The sequence below is a fragment of the Ophidiomyces ophidiicola genome (assembly GCF_022830035.1).
Source record: "Ophidiomyces ophidiicola strain CBS 122913 chromosome Unknown scaffold_36, whole genome shotgun sequence".
Classification (NCBI taxonomy): domain Eukaryota; kingdom Fungi; phylum Ascomycota; class Eurotiomycetes; order Onygenales; family Onygenaceae; genus Ophidiomyces; species Ophidiomyces ophidiicola.
Window position 1 is genome coordinate 865 of NW_026054676.1, and position 17639 is coordinate 18503.

General features: G+C 43.7%; 5 protein-coding genes across 5 annotated transcripts; 2 read left to right on the forward strand and 3 right to left on the reverse strand.

Moving 5' to 3' along the window:
- Positions 1 to 8203: 8203 nt before the first annotated feature.
- OYE32 (NADH-dependent flavin oxidoreductase) lies at positions 8204 to 9544 on the reverse strand (the record flags this gene model as incomplete). Its single annotated transcript, XM_049255126.1, has 2 exons — positions 8204 to 9295; positions 9365 to 9544. 2 exons carry the CDS (start codon positions 9542 to 9544, stop codon positions 8204 to 8206), a joined length of 1272 nt encoding a protein of 423 aa, XP_049105854.1.
- Positions 9545 to 10227: 683 nt separating this feature from the next.
- On the forward strand, positions 10228 to 11491 carry BIO2 (biotin synthase; the record flags this gene model as incomplete). The annotated part of the gene is made up of 2 exons (XM_049255127.1): positions 10228 to 10458; positions 10520 to 11491. 2 exons carry the CDS (start codon positions 10228 to 10230, stop codon positions 11489 to 11491), a joined length of 1203 nt encoding a protein of 400 aa, XP_049105855.1.
- Positions 11492 to 11685: 194 nt separating this feature from the next.
- On the reverse strand, positions 11686 to 14403 carry LOZ57_006107 (uncharacterized protein; the record flags this gene model as incomplete). Its single annotated transcript, XM_049255128.1, has 5 exons — positions 11686 to 11858; positions 11933 to 12546; positions 12604 to 13946; positions 14009 to 14102; positions 14210 to 14403. The coding sequence occupies 5 exons, from the start codon at positions 14401 to 14403 to the stop codon at positions 11686 to 11688; spliced, it is 2418 nt and encodes an 805-aa protein (XP_049105856.1).
- Positions 14404 to 15109: 706 nt separating this feature from the next.
- On the forward strand, positions 15110 to 16458 carry LOZ57_006108 (uncharacterized protein; the record flags this gene model as incomplete). Its single annotated transcript, XM_049255129.1, has 3 exons — positions 15110 to 15875; positions 15934 to 16076; positions 16132 to 16458. The coding sequence occupies 3 exons, from the start codon at positions 15110 to 15112 to the stop codon at positions 16456 to 16458; spliced, it is 1236 nt and encodes a 411-aa protein (XP_049105857.1).
- Positions 16459 to 16738: 280 nt separating this feature from the next.
- LOZ57_006109 (uncharacterized protein) lies at positions 16739 to 17458 on the reverse strand (the record flags this gene model as incomplete). The annotated part of the gene is made up of 1 exon (XM_049255130.1): positions 16739 to 17458. The coding sequence occupies one exon, from the start codon at positions 17456 to 17458 to the stop codon at positions 16739 to 16741; it is 720 nt and encodes a 239-aa protein (XP_049105858.1).
- Between the last annotated feature and the right edge of the window lie 181 nt (positions 17459 to 17639).

Genomic DNA, 17639 nt, shown 5'->3' on the forward strand with positions numbered 1-17639 from the left:
TTAATCTTGGGCTGAAGCTGAGACTCCTGTTCACCCCTGCATAAAGAACTCAATTTTATGCACATAGTGAGAGACTGTAATAAAATCACTTTCAAGCTCAAATTGAGCACATTTAAAAGCTTGAAAAAGCATGCAGTTTAATATGGGAGAATCTGCTTACCTTCATGATGTTGCAGTTGTAAAGAAGAAGAAGAGAGCAAGAGTGAGCAAAGTGAGAAATATTATTAGTGTGAGGGGGGGGGAAGAAGTTTGCACACAAAATCAAGCTAGACTATATTAGAAATAGTGTACACAATGTGTTCTTTTACATAAGCAAAGTGAGACAAACTCCATGTATTGTGTTCTTTACATAAGCTGAATCATGTGAACTCAGTGGAATCTTCCACTGAGTTCTCTCTTATCAGTAGTAATCAGATAGTAGAAAAGTATGACCACTCATCATCTTACAACACCATACTGAGCATCTTTGTAAGTGACTGTTTTGTTACAGTTACTACATTCTGAGTTCTTTCAAGACCTTCTGGTACTTCTAGTAATATCTGGTAACTTAATCTGATTATACAATGCCAAGATCTGTTGAGCCACTTCACAACATCTGGAGACAGTTCAATCCACATCATATCAATTGTGCACTGATAACATCTGTGTTTGGAATCAGTAATTATCAGTTAAGACATCTGTTGACCACACATCTGGGCATCTGGGGACTCTAGAATTTGTTTTTTACAGTTGATTGCAAAAGTATTGTGAAATGTGCCAAATTCATGTTTTTTAGCATGCCCTAGGAACTCCACACAAAATGTAGATATGTAGAAACCTGATTTTGCTTAAATTTGGCTTGTATGATCAACTGCAATCTATTTCTCATATATTTTGTTAGTAAAACTGTTTCAATAGTGATAGTTAATCTCTCACATATTAAATCATAACTCTCTATAAGTTTCACTGTTCTGTGCTCAAAGCTATTAAGAAAACAGTTTCTTCACATGTCAAAACTGCAGAAGCTTCTTCTGAACTTAAATTGAAGCTTTAAGACTTAGCTTTGACTTCTGTAGCAGCTGAAGATGAGAGTATGAATGCTGATCAGAAGAATACACAGTTTGAGTCTTTAAAAACTATTTTTACTACAGAGAAATGTAATTGAGATTTTATCAAAAGTCTGTCTACTGATCTTTTACTGCTGCTGTCACTGTTGCTGCCATCTGATTCTCTAGATAATATCAGTATCATTGTTATTGTTAAATGTATGATTGAAAAGCAGAATGTGGCAGAAAAGACTCTTCTTTTAAAGCTCATGAAGTCTTTTGAATGAAAGTCTTTCTGAGCTCAGTATTTTATGAAGATTAATTGCTGAGACTATAAAAATGAGCAAAAGATCTCTTATATTGATGCTCTAGCACAGATTTTCTATACAGAGACAAAGACTTGAAGCACAACTATCACAGAATTATTCATTAACAATTAAGAAAACTGACAGTAGTTATTAACAGTTCTTAAACATCTCATATAATCAGACTCTGTGTGCAAATATATTCATATAGTAATGAATTTTGCAGTGAGTTCTTTTAAAACAGCATTTAAGCTAATAATTATTAATATAGAATCTTCAAAGCACTTTAAACTGAAGCTTCTGTCTGTTATTGTGAAGAATATATTCTCTTCTCTGCTGCCACTGCTGTCATCAGTACAGTGCAAAAGATCATGATCAACATCTACAATCTGTCAGCTTGCTGAAATTAAGAAGAAGAAAGATTCTAATACTGCTCAGTTAATAAAAGAGCTGCAAATCAATTATTCATGTAAATTAAAAGCTTATATTAATTATAAAGAGAGTTCTTGTTGGATCTTCTATTTAAATGACAGTCATATTCCACTGATATTCAGTAACTACATGATCTAAGTAGAGCAAATTAAAGCAGAGCATGCTACACCTACTAATTTTTCTGAAAAGCTTGTGAAGCAGTGACTATGAGAGCAAATGAAGAAGAAAAATAAAGACAAAGATAGAGATAATGAAGAGTCTTCTAAGATTTTAAATGTATCTTCTTCAAACACTACTTCTACTGTGGTTTTTGAATCTCCAGCTTCTACTAATGACATGAATTCAAATCTCATGCAAATGATGCTGTTAAAGTATTTTACTAGCAACTCTAATCAGTGAAATGCAGTGTCTATCTATCTGTACTATTCTTCTTCTTCAGCATCTGCTTCAACATCAGTGTCAGATTCAGCTCAATATACAATGAACTGAACTTCTTCAGATAATTCTATAACTCTCAAACAAGAGTCTGCCAGCATAGAATCTCTACATATGTCACAGTTAATTAGCAATTCACTTATGATGAGTATTTCTTATTCTTCTGACATGAGATCTTTAAATTCTTTAAGCATAAAAGAGTTGTCTGCACAGTCTGCATCTGTATTAAAGAATTCAATAAGCAAAATTACTACTTTGTGACAGAATATTTCATTTTGATTCAGCAGCTCTGTATCACACTATGAAGAGTATAATGACAGTATATTTAATGTCTACACTCAGTGGCTTATAGTAAAGAGATCTGCATAAAAGTGGACAATATTGAAGACTCAGACATCTCTACAGACATAAAATTATGAATTAGATCAAGTACAAAATCTGAAACTTAAGCAGCTTATCTGATTAGACATTCACATGAACACATTTGACATTCTATGTGCAGATTTGAAGAATTCAACATAAAAGACTCTTGCATGGGCTAGATTTATTGAAATGAAGACATGATTGGAGGCACAAATAACTACTTAAAAGAAAGAGAATTCAATAAACAATATGATGATGTAAATTACTATAAATTCTGTCTGTATATATTAGATTATTCAACTAATCAATGTGACTATTCTTGAAGAATTCTCAAGCATTCTTTCTCTTCATGAAACTCTGTACAGCATGATGTAGAAAGACTTCAAAATCTTCAGCAAATGTGTCTGTAACTGTCATATTCTTATTTCTTCATAATCATGCTTTTAATGAGTGAAATGACTGTTCAATTGAGTTGTAATCTGATGAATATGAAGATAGAAATAACAGCTTTACCTCTGCTTCACTGCACATTATATGAAGCTTGTTTGAATGGTGGATTGCACAGTTATTTATTACTAGAACTAAGAAATTGTGCTGGCACTGAAATAGAATTCTGTGTCAAACAAATTCATTGAATCTCTCTGTTGTGTAGAAGCTGTGAAAGATATTGTACATCATGTAATCTTCTATATTCAATGCTGGCAGAATGCTCCAATGTCTGAATTAAGTACAGAGTTTTTGAACATGGCAAGAAAACTCTCTAGAAGATCACTCATAATGTCTATCAACTGTATGTTCATTGACAGCACTTTCATCAATAAAAATAAAGAATTTGAGTGCATATTGAGCAATAGTAATCATTCAGTTCAATCAAAGAGTCTTGTTTTATTGACTCATAATAGAATGAATCTATAAATGCAATAACAGATCAATAACCTTCTACAATTCTACTACTATAGAAAATTCACTCTTTTATGTGTTATTTGACAAGATTCCAGAGCTCTGCTGATTGTGGAAGTGCTAACTTTGACATCATATTCTTCACTAATAAAAGCTGCTGTCTCATTCAAATAGAAAGTGAAATATTTAGCAAAGAAATTCTTCAAATCATCAATTATATTCTTAGTGAGCTTTCTAGATCTTTCAATTACAGATTTTGATCTGTATGATGTCTGGAAATGATGAATATGCTGTGCTATGCAATATACTGTTATGACATGGCATCTGGCTACTCTAGAGATCTCTTGGACATTAGTTTTAACACATAGAAGCTCAAGAATAAGCCATAAGATTGAGTCTGATAATCTAGGTGTCATTGAAACAGTTTTACTAACAAAATATATGAGAAATAGATTGCAGTTGATCATACAAGCCAAATTCAAGCAAAATCAGATTTCTACATATCTATGTTTTGTGTGGAGTTTCTAGGGCACACTAAAAAATGTGAATTTGGCACATTTCACAATACTTTTGCAACCAACTGTAGTGTGCCCTAGGAACTCCACACAAAACATAGATATGTAGAAATCTGATTTTGCTCAAATTCAGCTTGTACAATCAACTGTGATCTATTTCTCATATATTTTGTTAGTAAAACTGTTTCAATGGCACCTAGATTATCAGACTCAATCTTACAGCTTATTCTTGAGCTTCTATGTGTTAAAACTAATGTCCAAGAGATCTCTAGAGTAGTCAGATGCCATGTCACAACAGTATATTGCATAGCACAGCATATTCATCATTTTCAGACATCATACAGATCAAAATCTGTAATTGAAAGATCTAGAAAGCTCACTAAGAATATAATTGATGATTTAGAGAATTTCTTTGCTGAATATTTCACTTTCTATTTGAATGAGACAGCAGCTTTTGTTAGTGAAGAATATGATGTCAAAGTTAGCACTTCCACAATCAGCAGAGCTCTGAAATCTTGTCAAATAACACATAAAAGAGTGAATTTTCTATAGTAGTAGAATTGTAGGAGATTATTGATCTGTTATTGCATTTATAGATTCATTCTATTATGAGTCAACAAAACAAGACTCTTTGATTGAACTGAATAATTACTATTACTTAATATGCATTCAAATTCTTTATTTTTATTGATGAAAGTGCTGTCAATGAACATACAATTGATAGACATTATAAGTGATCTTCTAGAGAGTTTTCTTGCCATGTTCAAAGACTCTGTACTTAATTCAGACATTGGAGCATTCTGCCAGCATTGAATATAGAAGATTACATGGCATATGATATCTTTCATGACTTTTACACAACAGAGAGATTCAATGAATTTGTTCAGCACAGAGTTCTATCTCAGTGTCAGCACAATTTCTTGATTCTAGTAATGAATAACTGTGCAATCCACCATTTAAATGAGCTCTGTATAATGTGCAGTGAAGCAGAGATAAAGCTGTTATTTCTATCTTCATATTCATCAGATTACAATCTAATTGAACAGTCATTTCACTCATTAAAAGTGTGGTTACAGAGAAATAAGAATATGACAGTTACAGACACATTTGCTGAAGATTTTGAAGCCTTTCTACATCATGCTGTATAGAGTTTCATGAAGGAGAAGAATGCTTGAGAATTCTTCAAGAATAGTTACATTGATTAGTTGAATAATCTGATATATACAGACAGAATTTATAGTAATTTACATCATCATATTGTTCATTAAATTCTCTTTCTTCTAAGTAGTTATTTGTGTCTTCAACTGTGTCTCCATTTCAACAAATCTAGTCTGTGCAAGAGTCTTTCATGTTGGATTCTTCAAATCTGCACATAGAATGTTAAATGTGTCCATGCAAATGTCTAATTGAGTAAGCTGCTTGGGTTTCAGATCTTGTACTTGATCTAATTTATAATTTTGTGTCTGTAGAGATGTCTGAGCCTTCAATATTGTCTGCTTTTGTGCAGATCTCTTTACTATAAGTCACTGAGCATAGACATTAAATATACTGTCATTATACTCTTCATAGTGTGATACAGAGCTGCTGGACTGAAATAAAATATTTTGTCACAAAGCAGCAATTTTACTTATTGAATTCTTCAATATAGATGCAGACTGTGCAGACAACTCTTTCACACTCAGAGAATTTGAAGATCTCATGTCAGAGAAATAAGAAATACTCATCATGAATGAATTGCTAATTAACTATGACATATGTAGAGATTCTATGCTGGCAGACTCTCATTTGAGAGTTATAGAATTGTCTGAAGAAGTTCAGTTCATTGTATATTAAACTGAATCTGACACTGACATTGAAGCAGATACTGAAGAAGAAGAATAGTATGAATAGATAGACACTGCATTTTACTGATTAGAGTTGCTAGTAAAATGCTTTAACAGCATCATTTGCATAAGATTTAAATTCATGTCATTAGTAGAAGCTGAAGACTCAAAAACCATAATAGAAGCAATGTTTGAAGAAGATACATTTAAAGTTTTAGAAAACTCTTCATTATCTCTATTTTTATCTTTATTTTTCTTCTTCATTTGCTCTTGTAGCCACTGCTTCATAAGCTTTTCAGAAGAATTAGTAGATGTAGCATACTCTGCTTTAATTTACTCTATTCAGATCATGTAGTTACTGAATATCAGTGAAATATGACTGTCATTTAAATAGAAGATTCAATAAGAACTCTTTTTATAATTAATACAAGCTCTTAATTTACATGAATAATTGATTTGCAGCTCTTTTATTAATTAAGCAGTATTAGAATCTTTCTTCTTCTTAATTTCAGTAAGCTAATAAATTGTAGATGTTGATTGTGATCTTTTGTGCTGTACTGATGACAGTGATGATGATGGTGAAGAGAATATATTCTTCACAACAACAGATGAAAGCTTTAATTTAAAGTGCTTTGAAGATTCTACATTAGTAGTTATTGACTTAAATGCTGTTTTGAAAGAACTTGCTGCAAAATTCATTACTATATAAATATATTTGCACATGAAGTCTGATTGTATGAAATGTTCAAGAACTGTTAATAACTGCTGTCAGTTCTCTTAATTGTTAATGAATGATTTCATAATAGTTGTGCTTTGAGTCTTTGTCTTTGTATAGAAAATCTGTGCTAGAGCATCAATATAAGAGATCTTTTGCTCATTCTTATAGTTTCAGTGATTAATCTTCATAAAATACTGAGTTCAGAAAGACTTTCATTCAAAAAACTTCATGAGCTTTAAAAGAAGAGTCTTTTCTGCCACATTCTGCTTTTCAATCATACATTTAACAATAACAATGATACTGACATTATCTAGAGAATCAGATGGTGGTGATGATGATGACAGCAGTAAAAGATTGACAGACAGACTTTTAATAAAATTTCAATCACATTTCTTTGTAGTAGAAATAGTTTCTGAAGACTTAAACTGTGTATTCTTCTGATTGACATTCATATTCTCATCTTCAGCTGCTATAGAAGTCAAAGCTGAACTTCAAAGCTTTAATTTAAGCTCAGAAGAAGCTTCTGCAGTTTTGGCATGTGAGAGAGCTGTTTTCTTGATAGCTTTGAGTGCAGAATGATGAAACTTATAAGAAGTCATGATTTGATATGTGAGAGATTAACTATCACTATTGAAACAGTTTTACTAACAAAATATATGAGAAATAGATTGCAGTTGATTGTACAAGCCAAATTTGAGCAAAATTGGGTTTCTACATATCTATGTTTTGTGTGGAGTTCCTAGGGCACACTAAAAAACGCGAATTTGGCACATTTCGCAATACTTTTGCAACCAACTGTAAATTAGACGCCCTGCTCGGCAGGATAATCCGAACCAAACGATACAATATGGAGGATCCCAATGATATTGCTAATCTCACTGATACCGATGAAAACATTCTCCCTATGGACCTAGATATTAACCAAACTACCAAAATAGCATGTACCAAGTTAGCTGCATTGGTAGTTGATCTCTCACCACCCCCGACGGACAGTCCTATCACTACGTAGCCATCGACGGGAAGCTCATCCTGCCCGCCTACGAGAGTTAGAAGCTACTGTAATGCAGAATATCTTCCTGGAAGCTGACGCTAAAATCATCTACCTTACACTCCCGAGTTATACCCTTAAAAAATATCGCTCAGCGAATCAGTGATTGGACTGGTGCTGTTGTGCCGAACACTTCATGCATCAATACCCAACTATTCTGTCTGTGGACCCCTCACCCACCCAATAGGACCGAGTCACTTTGTTGTGCTTACTGGCCTGTTATATAAATTTGCTCGCTTCTCTACCACTCAACAGAGCTTAGGAGTCAATCATACATTCCACAGTAATCCGAATCTATCTCCCGTTACCAAGTCCAGCTTTTCTTCATAATACCATCTTGATGATAATATCTTTTCATGCATCACTTTGTCAGAAAATAATGTTTCATTTTCTGCGTCGCTTCGGGTAGTTTAAGCAAATGATGTCCAATTGTCTAACAAGATCCGGAGAAACTAGCTCAAATCCTAGGATATCTGAAGTCGATACTCAGCAAGATATTGTGCTATCTTTGCCCATTTGTACGTACATGTATAATTGTTTTCTCGAGTCTGCTTCATTTGATCAAAGGATTCTATTATTGGTAGATGTACGATATAGACTCTTGTCATTTTGAAATTTTCTTTAGTAAATCGACATGGCCTAAATTTTGTGCACTTTGCCTTTGAGTTTCAGAAAGCCTGTTGATCCCCGTGTTGCAAAAGCCCATCCAATCTGATTGGCAATCTTGAAATCGACGCCCAGATCCTCTGCAAAGGTCCATACCGCCGCGGGGTTTTTCATAAAGAGTCTGCCTATCAGTACACTATCTAATCCGTCTTTCTCAAGCAGATCATTAGCCTGATTGCCATTTGTAATGCCCCCAACAGTACCAACGGCAATTCGATCTCCAACCGTTTTCTTTATCGCGATAGCAAAATGCGCCTGGAACGATGGACCCAGCGCAATCCTTTGATCGGGATGGTTGCCGCCCGAGCTCACATCGAGAAAATCCACTTGCCCTTTTTCTGCAAGCACTTGCGAAAAGCGAATAGAATCCTCCAGTTTCCAGCTGGGTAGATCTGGGCGGGACTCTTCCAGCCAGTCGCTTGCGGAAAATCGCAAAAACAGCGGCATATCCTCGGGCATATTCTGACGGCAGATATCGACGATTTCGTTGGTCAAGCGCATGCGGTTTTCAAAGCTTCCGCCATATTCGTCGGTGCGGTTGTTGGAAACAGGTGACAAAAAAGAGTACAGGAGATAGCCGTGCGCGTTGTGGATTTCAATGAAGTCCATCCCAGCGGCTACTGCGCGCCGCACTGAAGCGCCCCAGGCTTGTTTCACCTCTTCGATGTCTGCCTTGGCCATAGCTTTTGGCTGACCCAGTCGTGCAGAGTACGGAATGTCACTCGGGCCTTTGATATTATCCGGCCAGCCGCCAGCTGCTTCCACAGCAATATCGCCAGTCGCAAGGAACGGGGCCAGAGTGCTCGCTTTCCGGCCAGCGTGGGCGAGCTGTATGCCAATCACCTGGTTCTGGCTGTGGATAAATTCCGTGAGTCGCCTCAGGGGCTCAATCTGAGAATCTTTCCACAAGCCGGCATCCTCGGGTGATATTCTTCCTTCTGGAAGCACTGCAGTAGCCTCCATTAGTATGAACCCTGGCCCTCGAAGCGAGATGCCACCCAGATGGGCCATATGCCAGTCTGTAATGTGGCCATCGTCGGCGGAATATTGGCAGAGGGGGGATAGCTAGTGACAGAGAAGTCCATCAGTACAGCCCATCCTAATAGTGACAAGAGTTTGGCAGAGACAAAATACCCCGATGCGATTCTGCAGCGTCAAGCCGCGCAATTTCAGCGGTTGGAACAACTTGGGTGGCTTTGTGCCATCGGATTGGGGATCTGCGGCGGTGCCGGCCTTGGGGTTTTGATAGGGGGAGAAATAGCCTATTCCAGGGGCTGGCTCGTTGCGAACGCCCTCCAAACGTTTGTCTAGCATGGCAATGAGAGATTTGTGTCTTTTTCAGGATGTCGATAGGCAGTTAACTACAGAGAAATCTACGAACCATTGCCTGCCTATTAATAATCTGTAATATCCAGTTCCCGCGGCTCTCAAACACAAGACTTGCGCGGCGACTTTTTCGAGCCGGCGAGGAAGGTTCGGCAATTTCGTCGGCCCGGGCCTCGATTTATAATCAGGGCGCGGCTGCTAATTGGCTAGGAAGGTGGGGCTGTAAGGACAAATCAGGGGCGAGTGCTGTGCGGGTTGCTGAGTCATCGGGCTTAGGCGACGGGATTTAGCGGCTTATTTCCACCACTCAGGCGCGGGCGGGCCGGTAGTTGCCCGCGGAAACCGGCGGTGCGTGCGCGCAAGATCGGGCGTCGGACCGCGACGAGCGACGCGGATAAGCCGGCGCTGCCATTGGCGCACGCTGACGGCTGCGAGCTGGCTTGGCGATCTCCCCACCACCCGCCCTTCCAGGATCGAGCTGAGACCTAATCCTCCGACCATCACTGGGTGTTGATATCGCAGTTGCAAGACAATCCCTAACTAGCTACTACAACCACCTGTGGTCGAGGGGCGACTCTGTCGTCGCCGTGCATTTTTCTGCGACGGGGCACAGTTCTCGACCTCTGCTGCTTCCCCTCTCCTCCCACTCGCCTGCCGGCATCCTCATTACGATGGCTGCCCTATCACTCCCACGGACAGCAGCTGCCAGAGGTCTACTTCGCAGATCATATGGCACTGTGCAAAGCACCATTATTCCCCCCGCTGCCTCGTCGCCGACCCCCCCTCTCGCCAACTCCATCCTCCAAGATGCCATCACAGCCACCGGGCCTCGGATGAACTGGACCCGAGAAGAGATACAGAAAATCTACAATACGCCTTTGAACCAACTCACATATGCCTCGGTATGCTCACCGCCCCAGAGTCTCGGCAGGATGCCCTTCTAACCCGCCAACCTACCATTAGGCTACGGTTCATCGTCGCTTCCATGACCCCGCCGCGATTCAGATGTGTACGTTGATGAACATCAAGACTGGTGGATGCAGCGAAGATTGTTCCTATTGCGCCCAATCGTCACGTTACAGCACAGGCCTCAAAGCCACGAAGCTTAGTCCTGTAGACTCTGTGTTAGAAGCTGCACGGGTTGCGAAAGAGAATGGCAGTACCCGTTTCTGCATGGGCGCCGCTTGGCGAGATATGCGTGGTCGCAAGACGAACTTGAAAAATATCAAGGCTATGGTGTCTGGGGTGCGATCTATGGGAATGGAAGTCTGTGTCACTCTAGGCATGATTGACGGTGACCAGGCCAAAGAACTCAAGGACGCGGGCCTGACGGCATATAACCACAATCTTGACACATCAAGAGAATTCTATCCCTCTGTCATCTCCACCAGAACATACGACGAACGTTTACAGACGCTTGGGCATGTTCGCGATGCCGGTATCAACGTCTGTTCTGGTGGCATTCTTGGCTTGGGAGAGGGCGATGCCGACCGTGTTGGCTTACTCCACACTGTCGCGACGCTTCCCTCGCACCCGGAGTCTTTCCCTGTCAATGCCCTTGTGCCAATCAAGGGAACACCGCTGGGAGACAGAAAAATGATTTCTTTTGATAAGATTCTCCGAACCGTGGCCACGGCACGTATCGTACTCCCAATCTCGATCGTGAGATTGGCGGCTGGCCGTATCTCTATGTCCGAAGAGCAGCAAGTCACTTGTTTCCAAGCCGGCGCGAACGCTATTTTTACTGGAGAGAAGATGTTGACGACCGACTGTTCCGGATGGGAGGAAGATAAGAAGATCTTTGATAAATGGGGGTACTACCCTATGCCGCCGTTCAAGAGAGGCGAGTATAGAGGCAGAGTCACAGCGGAGACTGCCACCCCTCCACCTCCCGAACCGGCCCAGACGCGATCCCAGTCGGAAACAACAGCATAATAAACCATCAAAACACTGAACTGATGTAGACTTGAACTATATTCTTTTCTAATGTAAATTTTGCATAATTAAAAGGATCTGTTTTATATAGCCTGGGCCCGCTAATTTCCATGCCAAATCGTAGTACGAATAGGTAGTATGCCAATAATGTACATTTCGACACCCCAGCAAGTGCTCACAAGTGAATTAAACATTTACAGCAAAGCTCTGCAAAGAAGCTTCTCGATTTTTGATAATGTTTCTTTTTTTGACGTGATGCTCGCCATGAGGTAGAGGACATTTCCCAAAACACGTGAGTGGATGTTAAATCCGTCAGATCCGGCCAGCAAGTGCTGTTGCAACCCACTAGCAGCGGTCGATGTGTAGCCTAGAGACAATAAATTTAGAAAATAAACAAAAAAGAAAAAAAGGAATTGGAGAAGGGAAAAAATATCGACGAACCTCCGCCACCCTGTTTGTCTTTCAGGGTTATACTCAAGACAGTGCCCATGGCAAAGATGCTCTCCACCTCCTCGGCGAATGATAAATCCCTCACCACACTTTGTGACCACGAACTCCACACCTCTGGTCTGGCCGTAGCACCCTCTGTATCATGATCGGCATCTTTGGTTGGTGGCGGTGTTTCTCCGCAGCCTGCCCAATCCCGGACATAGCCCCGCCAATAGCCGCTCTCTTCCATGTCGAGCATGGTGTGAACAGCGCTCATTCCAACACTGCATCCGACGGCATTAGCGGTGTAGCTGTGGCCATGGAGAAGTGCGTCATGCTTATGTGGGCTGTCGAAGGCTTGGAAGATTTCGTTGCTGGCCATGGTGGTGCACAGCGGGACGAGGCCGCCGGTGAGCAGTTTAGCGTTAACGGTGATATCGGGGTGGCATTGGAGGAACGACGCCGAGGTGATTCTACCTAGACGGTAAAGACCGGTGAAGACTTCGTCGAAAATGACGGGGACGCCAGACCAATCTGTTGGCGTGGAGGGCGGTGAAGAACCAGATTTGAAGATCTCTGGGCGGTTGCGAATGACTTGGACTAGGGAATGCTGGAAAAGAGGGTCACTGTAGGAGTGCTGTTAGTTGTAGTTCCTAGATATTATCATGGAGCCTTGAACTTACGAGAACAGCATGCCTCCGGCGCCAAGAATGACAGGCTCAATGATCAAAGCGCCGAATTTCATGCCCTTCTCTTCAACCATTCTTTCGAGTGTTACTTTGATATAGTGTTGGTATCTTTTGGCACTCGGCGAGTCTGCTCGCGCTTCGATGTCAAAAATCGCGGATAAACTTGGAAATTTCACATCATCACCGAGAGCGGCGCTCAGCTCTTCAGGGACCGTAACACTCCAGACCCCATTGGACATTTGCACCTTGGGGAAATCAAACCAGTGCCCACGCCCTCTATACCACTCCACACGCTTGTTGTACGTAGAGGGCTCTGAACAATCCATGACACCAATCGTATCTCCATGGTAACTTCCCTTGAGACCGATGATGCTGACTGTCTCTTTGCTTGCATCCCAACCGTAGCGGACAGAAGCTGCCCGTAGCGCCATTTTGATCGCAACCTCCATTCCGGTGCTGCCATTGTCAGTGTAGAAAACCTTCTTCAAGCGAATATTTTGTCCCACATTTAGGAGGAGCTCAGCCAGTGCGAGTGCTGGCTCGTGAACATTTCCGGCAAACATGACATGCCCGTAGCGGCCAGCAGCATAAGCAGAAGACAGAGCCAGGTCGGGGTTGCCATGGCCTAGCCCCTGAGTCCACCAGGATGCGGAGCCGTCGAATGTTGCTTGAAGCAACCCAGGCGCACTCGTTGGGGCTGAATCTCCGTTGGGTTTCAGCGTCTGAAAACAATCATCGTGCGCCGAATCGATCACGGTGATGTTCTTTGGAGTCATGCCATGATGTTGAGTGAATGGGTACCATATAACTTCATGCGCCCTTTTCGCCATAGAATCTAGGCGCTCAACATGGTTCGCATGCTTAAGCTTGAGGTTTTCAAGAAGTGCAGCAATGTTATCATGCTTCATTGCGTTCTCGTAGAACGATCTCATAGCTTCCTCGTCTTTTAGCTTTGCAATTTCAGTCTCGCTCTCCTGCTTCTGCGGGGGCTGTGGCAAGGTATACAGCGGAACCCCCTTCTTTCCAAAGAATTCTCGGAGGAATTCATGGTTCCGGTAGTACTGGTCTTCGAACAGCATGACACCTTCGACATCGTACCCACGTATTGCAAGAGACTCGTACGCTGAGATGGACGCCGCCACTCCGCCTAGCTTGGAGTCGCCGACCAGGACAACAGGCAGTCGCAGCGGGCGGTAAAGATCGGCCTGGAGGCTTCCATTGGGGCCTGGTGAGAGAACACCCCCAGCAGTCTCGACTAGGGAGATGCCAGGCGCCTCTTCGGCCCAGGCATTGAGTGTCTTTGATACTGCCTCGACGATTTCCGCATCTTGGGGGCACTGCAACGAAGAGGGACGGTAAGTAACGAGTCTCCTCGACAACAACGCAGCAGACGACTCACCGGCTTAAGGCGCGCCGCGAGATGTGGGCTCACGGGCTCGTCGAACTGGAAGAGACATTTGGTCGCGATGCCGTCCGCAAAGCGCCGGATATGCCTATATCCAATGGCAGGGCGTCAGTCAGCGAGGCTCTCGTATCGACGCACGACGTTGCGCGGCCGTCAACCCGCACAGCCAGGCAGCAAAGCAACAGGGCCACCCACCGGTCGTCAGCGTCCGCCCGCGGCCCTGTCGACACCGGCTTCAGGAAGCGCAGCGGGTCGGCGGGCGAGAGGGCGGGAATGGCCTTGCACAGGATCGTCGACACGACCGTCTTCCCCACGTTCGTGTTGGCGCCGTAGACCTGGTATGCACGCGCGGTGCGCCAGAGCCCGCTGCCGACGAACGAGGATATCATGATGCGAATCGCGAGCTACCGAGCACGAGCAGGCGAGCAGGCGAGCAACACGCGTCCTGCAAATGCCCAGCTGATCTCACCGAACGCTGCGGCCGGCGATTAGCTGCGTTGCCCGCTAGGTTTAACTCTCTCCAGACTCCGCCGGACTCACTGCTAATCACGACTCGCCTACGCCGTTCTAGGTCCCGCGCCGCCCAAATCTCCGATTTCTTGGGTGATAAAAGTCTAGATCCGGGGAAGATGCCACGGGCATTACTGTGTCTGATACCCGGGCCCCAGCCCGTCTGACCGGATTTCCAACCCGCTGGAGAGCTGTGACCTGTTGCCGGGCAACCTCCGCATGGCCTGGCAAACGCAGGCTCCTGCATAGGGGAGACTGGTTTCTTTGACGGCGGGAGCGGCGTGCCCTTTTTTTTCCCTTTATCAACAAGGTTCCGCAATCCTTGGATCCTTGCGGAGAACCGTCCTGGTGCCGCACTAAAGTCAGACGGGTGCCCAGCTGGCCAGCCGTGTTAGTTCACCCAGATCCGCTCGTTTTTATTTGCAGAAATCTTCCATTGCGCATGTGCATACTCTAATAACGACACTATTGTTACCAAGTCTCCAGGGGCAATTCGGCACCAGATACCCGCGTGCTATATTATTTACGCTGCTGCCGGCGACAAGCTCTCCCCCTCTGGCTCAACTACTGGGCACTGGAGCGAGAATGGCAACACCAAACCCTCTACTGGAAAGACTTCGCGCGATTTTGGCGGAAAGGAAGACAAGAGGACGCCTCAGGTCCTTGAAAACGCTTCCGTCTGATGTCGCGGATTTCTCTTCGAATGACTTCTTATCTCTTTCTACATGTCCCGGCTTCCGTGACTTGTACCTGGACAATCTTTCCAAGATTGCTGCTTCGCATCGCCTCGCCAGCAGCGGCTCCAGGCTCTTGGACGGGAATTCTGAATATGCAGAGGAGCTGGAGAAATTCCTGGCCGACTTCCACAGCGCACCAAGTGGCCGACTCTTCAACTCCGGATATGACGCGAATGTCAGTATCTTTTCCTGCATTCCACAGATTGGGGATGTAATCATGTATGATGAGTTGATTCATGCCAGTACGCATGATGGTATGAGGCTGTCCAGAGCCTCTAGACGTATCGCATTCCAGCATAATTCTGTGGAGGATTTTCGAGTTAAGCTCCAAGCGGAGATAGACATGGATCATTTGATACGTTCTGGCAAGCGCAATGTGATTGTGGCCACTGAGTCTTTGTATAGCATGGAAGGTGATTTTGCGCCAATCCGAGAGATATTAGACGTACTGGAGACGCTACTGCCTGGTGGCAATGGTCAATTGATAATCGACGAAGCGCACTCTACTGGGATCCTGGGGCCTAGAGGAGGAGGGGTGGTACAGAGCCTTGGCGTCCAGGATAGGGTCTTTATCAGATTGCATACGTTTGGAAAATCCATTGCTAGCCTTGGAGGTACGTGGAACATGCAGTAGAGCATATTGCTGGTAGGAAAGCTGCTGACACGATGTAGCTATTGCGCTCTGTCACCCCATTACCCGGGACTATTTGACAAACTTCGCCCGTCCATTAATTTTTAGCAGTGCCTCCGGCATTCCAACTCTCGTGGCGACCCGTACAACTTATGAGCTCATGGCTGAAGGGGCAATGGTGCCTGTATGTTCCCGTAATTGGCTCCTCTACCCTAACTGAGACACTAATCTTTTCACAGCTCCAAACACAGCTCCAGCAAAAAATACAATTGCTACGGACAAGTCTCGCCGTTATTTCCCCAACGGACAAAAGCATCCTTCAGATGAGGCATCATCCCACATCTCCTATATTTTCGATCAAAACCAAATTCCCTCACGATCTTGCAAAAGCTTGCCAGCAGGAAGGGCTCATGGTCAGGGCAATCGTGGCGCCAACAGTTCCACTTGGCACTGAGAGGGTCCGAGTTTGCCTCCATGCAAGAAACTCAATAGAAGAAATCCAGAAGCTCGTAGCCGTTATTGACAGGTGGGTTCAGTCGAGGGATCAGACAAAGGCAACGCTCTGATGGCTTAGACAAAAGTCTAAAACCGTTTCACTAGCCATCCGGATAGGGTGGTATATATAGATAGCGACTGTTGATCTGCATCTGTACAGTTAGGGGGTAGAAAAAAAAACAAAATAAGACACGGCATTAATATTTATAAGACTCCATTAAAACAGTAAAATGGCCCACGCATGCCAATATGCTATGCTCCCGAATCCAAGAAGTACCCAAAACTCCAGTTCTATAGTACGAAGTTGGTTGATATATTTGGTATCAGAAATGAAAGACGAAAAGGCAGAATTCAGGGCTGCACTGTAGCCATTTCTGTCTCCAACATATCAGCAAGACGTCCTGCTTGCTGGCAAGTCTGGTCGATTTGAAAACCACGCATTTCCCGCAGCACGTAGTCCGCTACGGTATTAGGATCGCGAGACGCAGGCCTCCCAATTCCAATGCCCACGCGGAGTAGAATCGGGGGCACATCTACATCGTCCCCTCCACCAGAATGTTTCCCTCCGAGTTTTGACGACGCTGGTAGAAGGTTGGCTTTGACCAAGCTCTGCGTCACGCTTTTTATCCCATTGTGACCTCGAGCAGACAGCTCGGCGCCTCCACGACGTATCCGGAGCTCACCAGCCTGGAGCTCTAGCTCGTCATGTACCAATATCAGACTCAGCGGCGGCCGCATCGGGCTCTTCTTCTTCTTGATACCTGTCGGGTGTATACTGGGAGAGAGAACAGCCGGTGCTCGTTCTCGAGTTAGCCAGCTTTTATACGCGCGCACCAAGGTTGGGCCGGAAACATTCATGAGAGTGGGCGATTGCCATAGGGTTAATTTCGTCTGCGAGCGCGGTAAGTATGCCTCTGTGGTAAGGCCGCTGGCGAGAAGCGGCGTTGGTGCGAAGGAGTTGGCGCAGAGGTATTCTGCGAGCGCGCGGATGAGGATGTGCCCTGCGGAATGCAGGGTCTTCTGGTATTTTGGCGGAGGATTACCAAGAGAAGCGACAAAAAGGGCGGGCATATTGGAGGACTGAGGCGGTAATAAACCGGGGAAATCCTACGCATCTGCTTGTCAGCAGCTCTCTGTTCTGTCTCTCTCGCCGGGATCTCTAACAAACACTGACGAGGTTGCGCGACAAAACGCAGGTGGAATTTGAGGTGCGCCAAGACGCTGCTGGGAAATGAACAAAGGGGAGAATCAC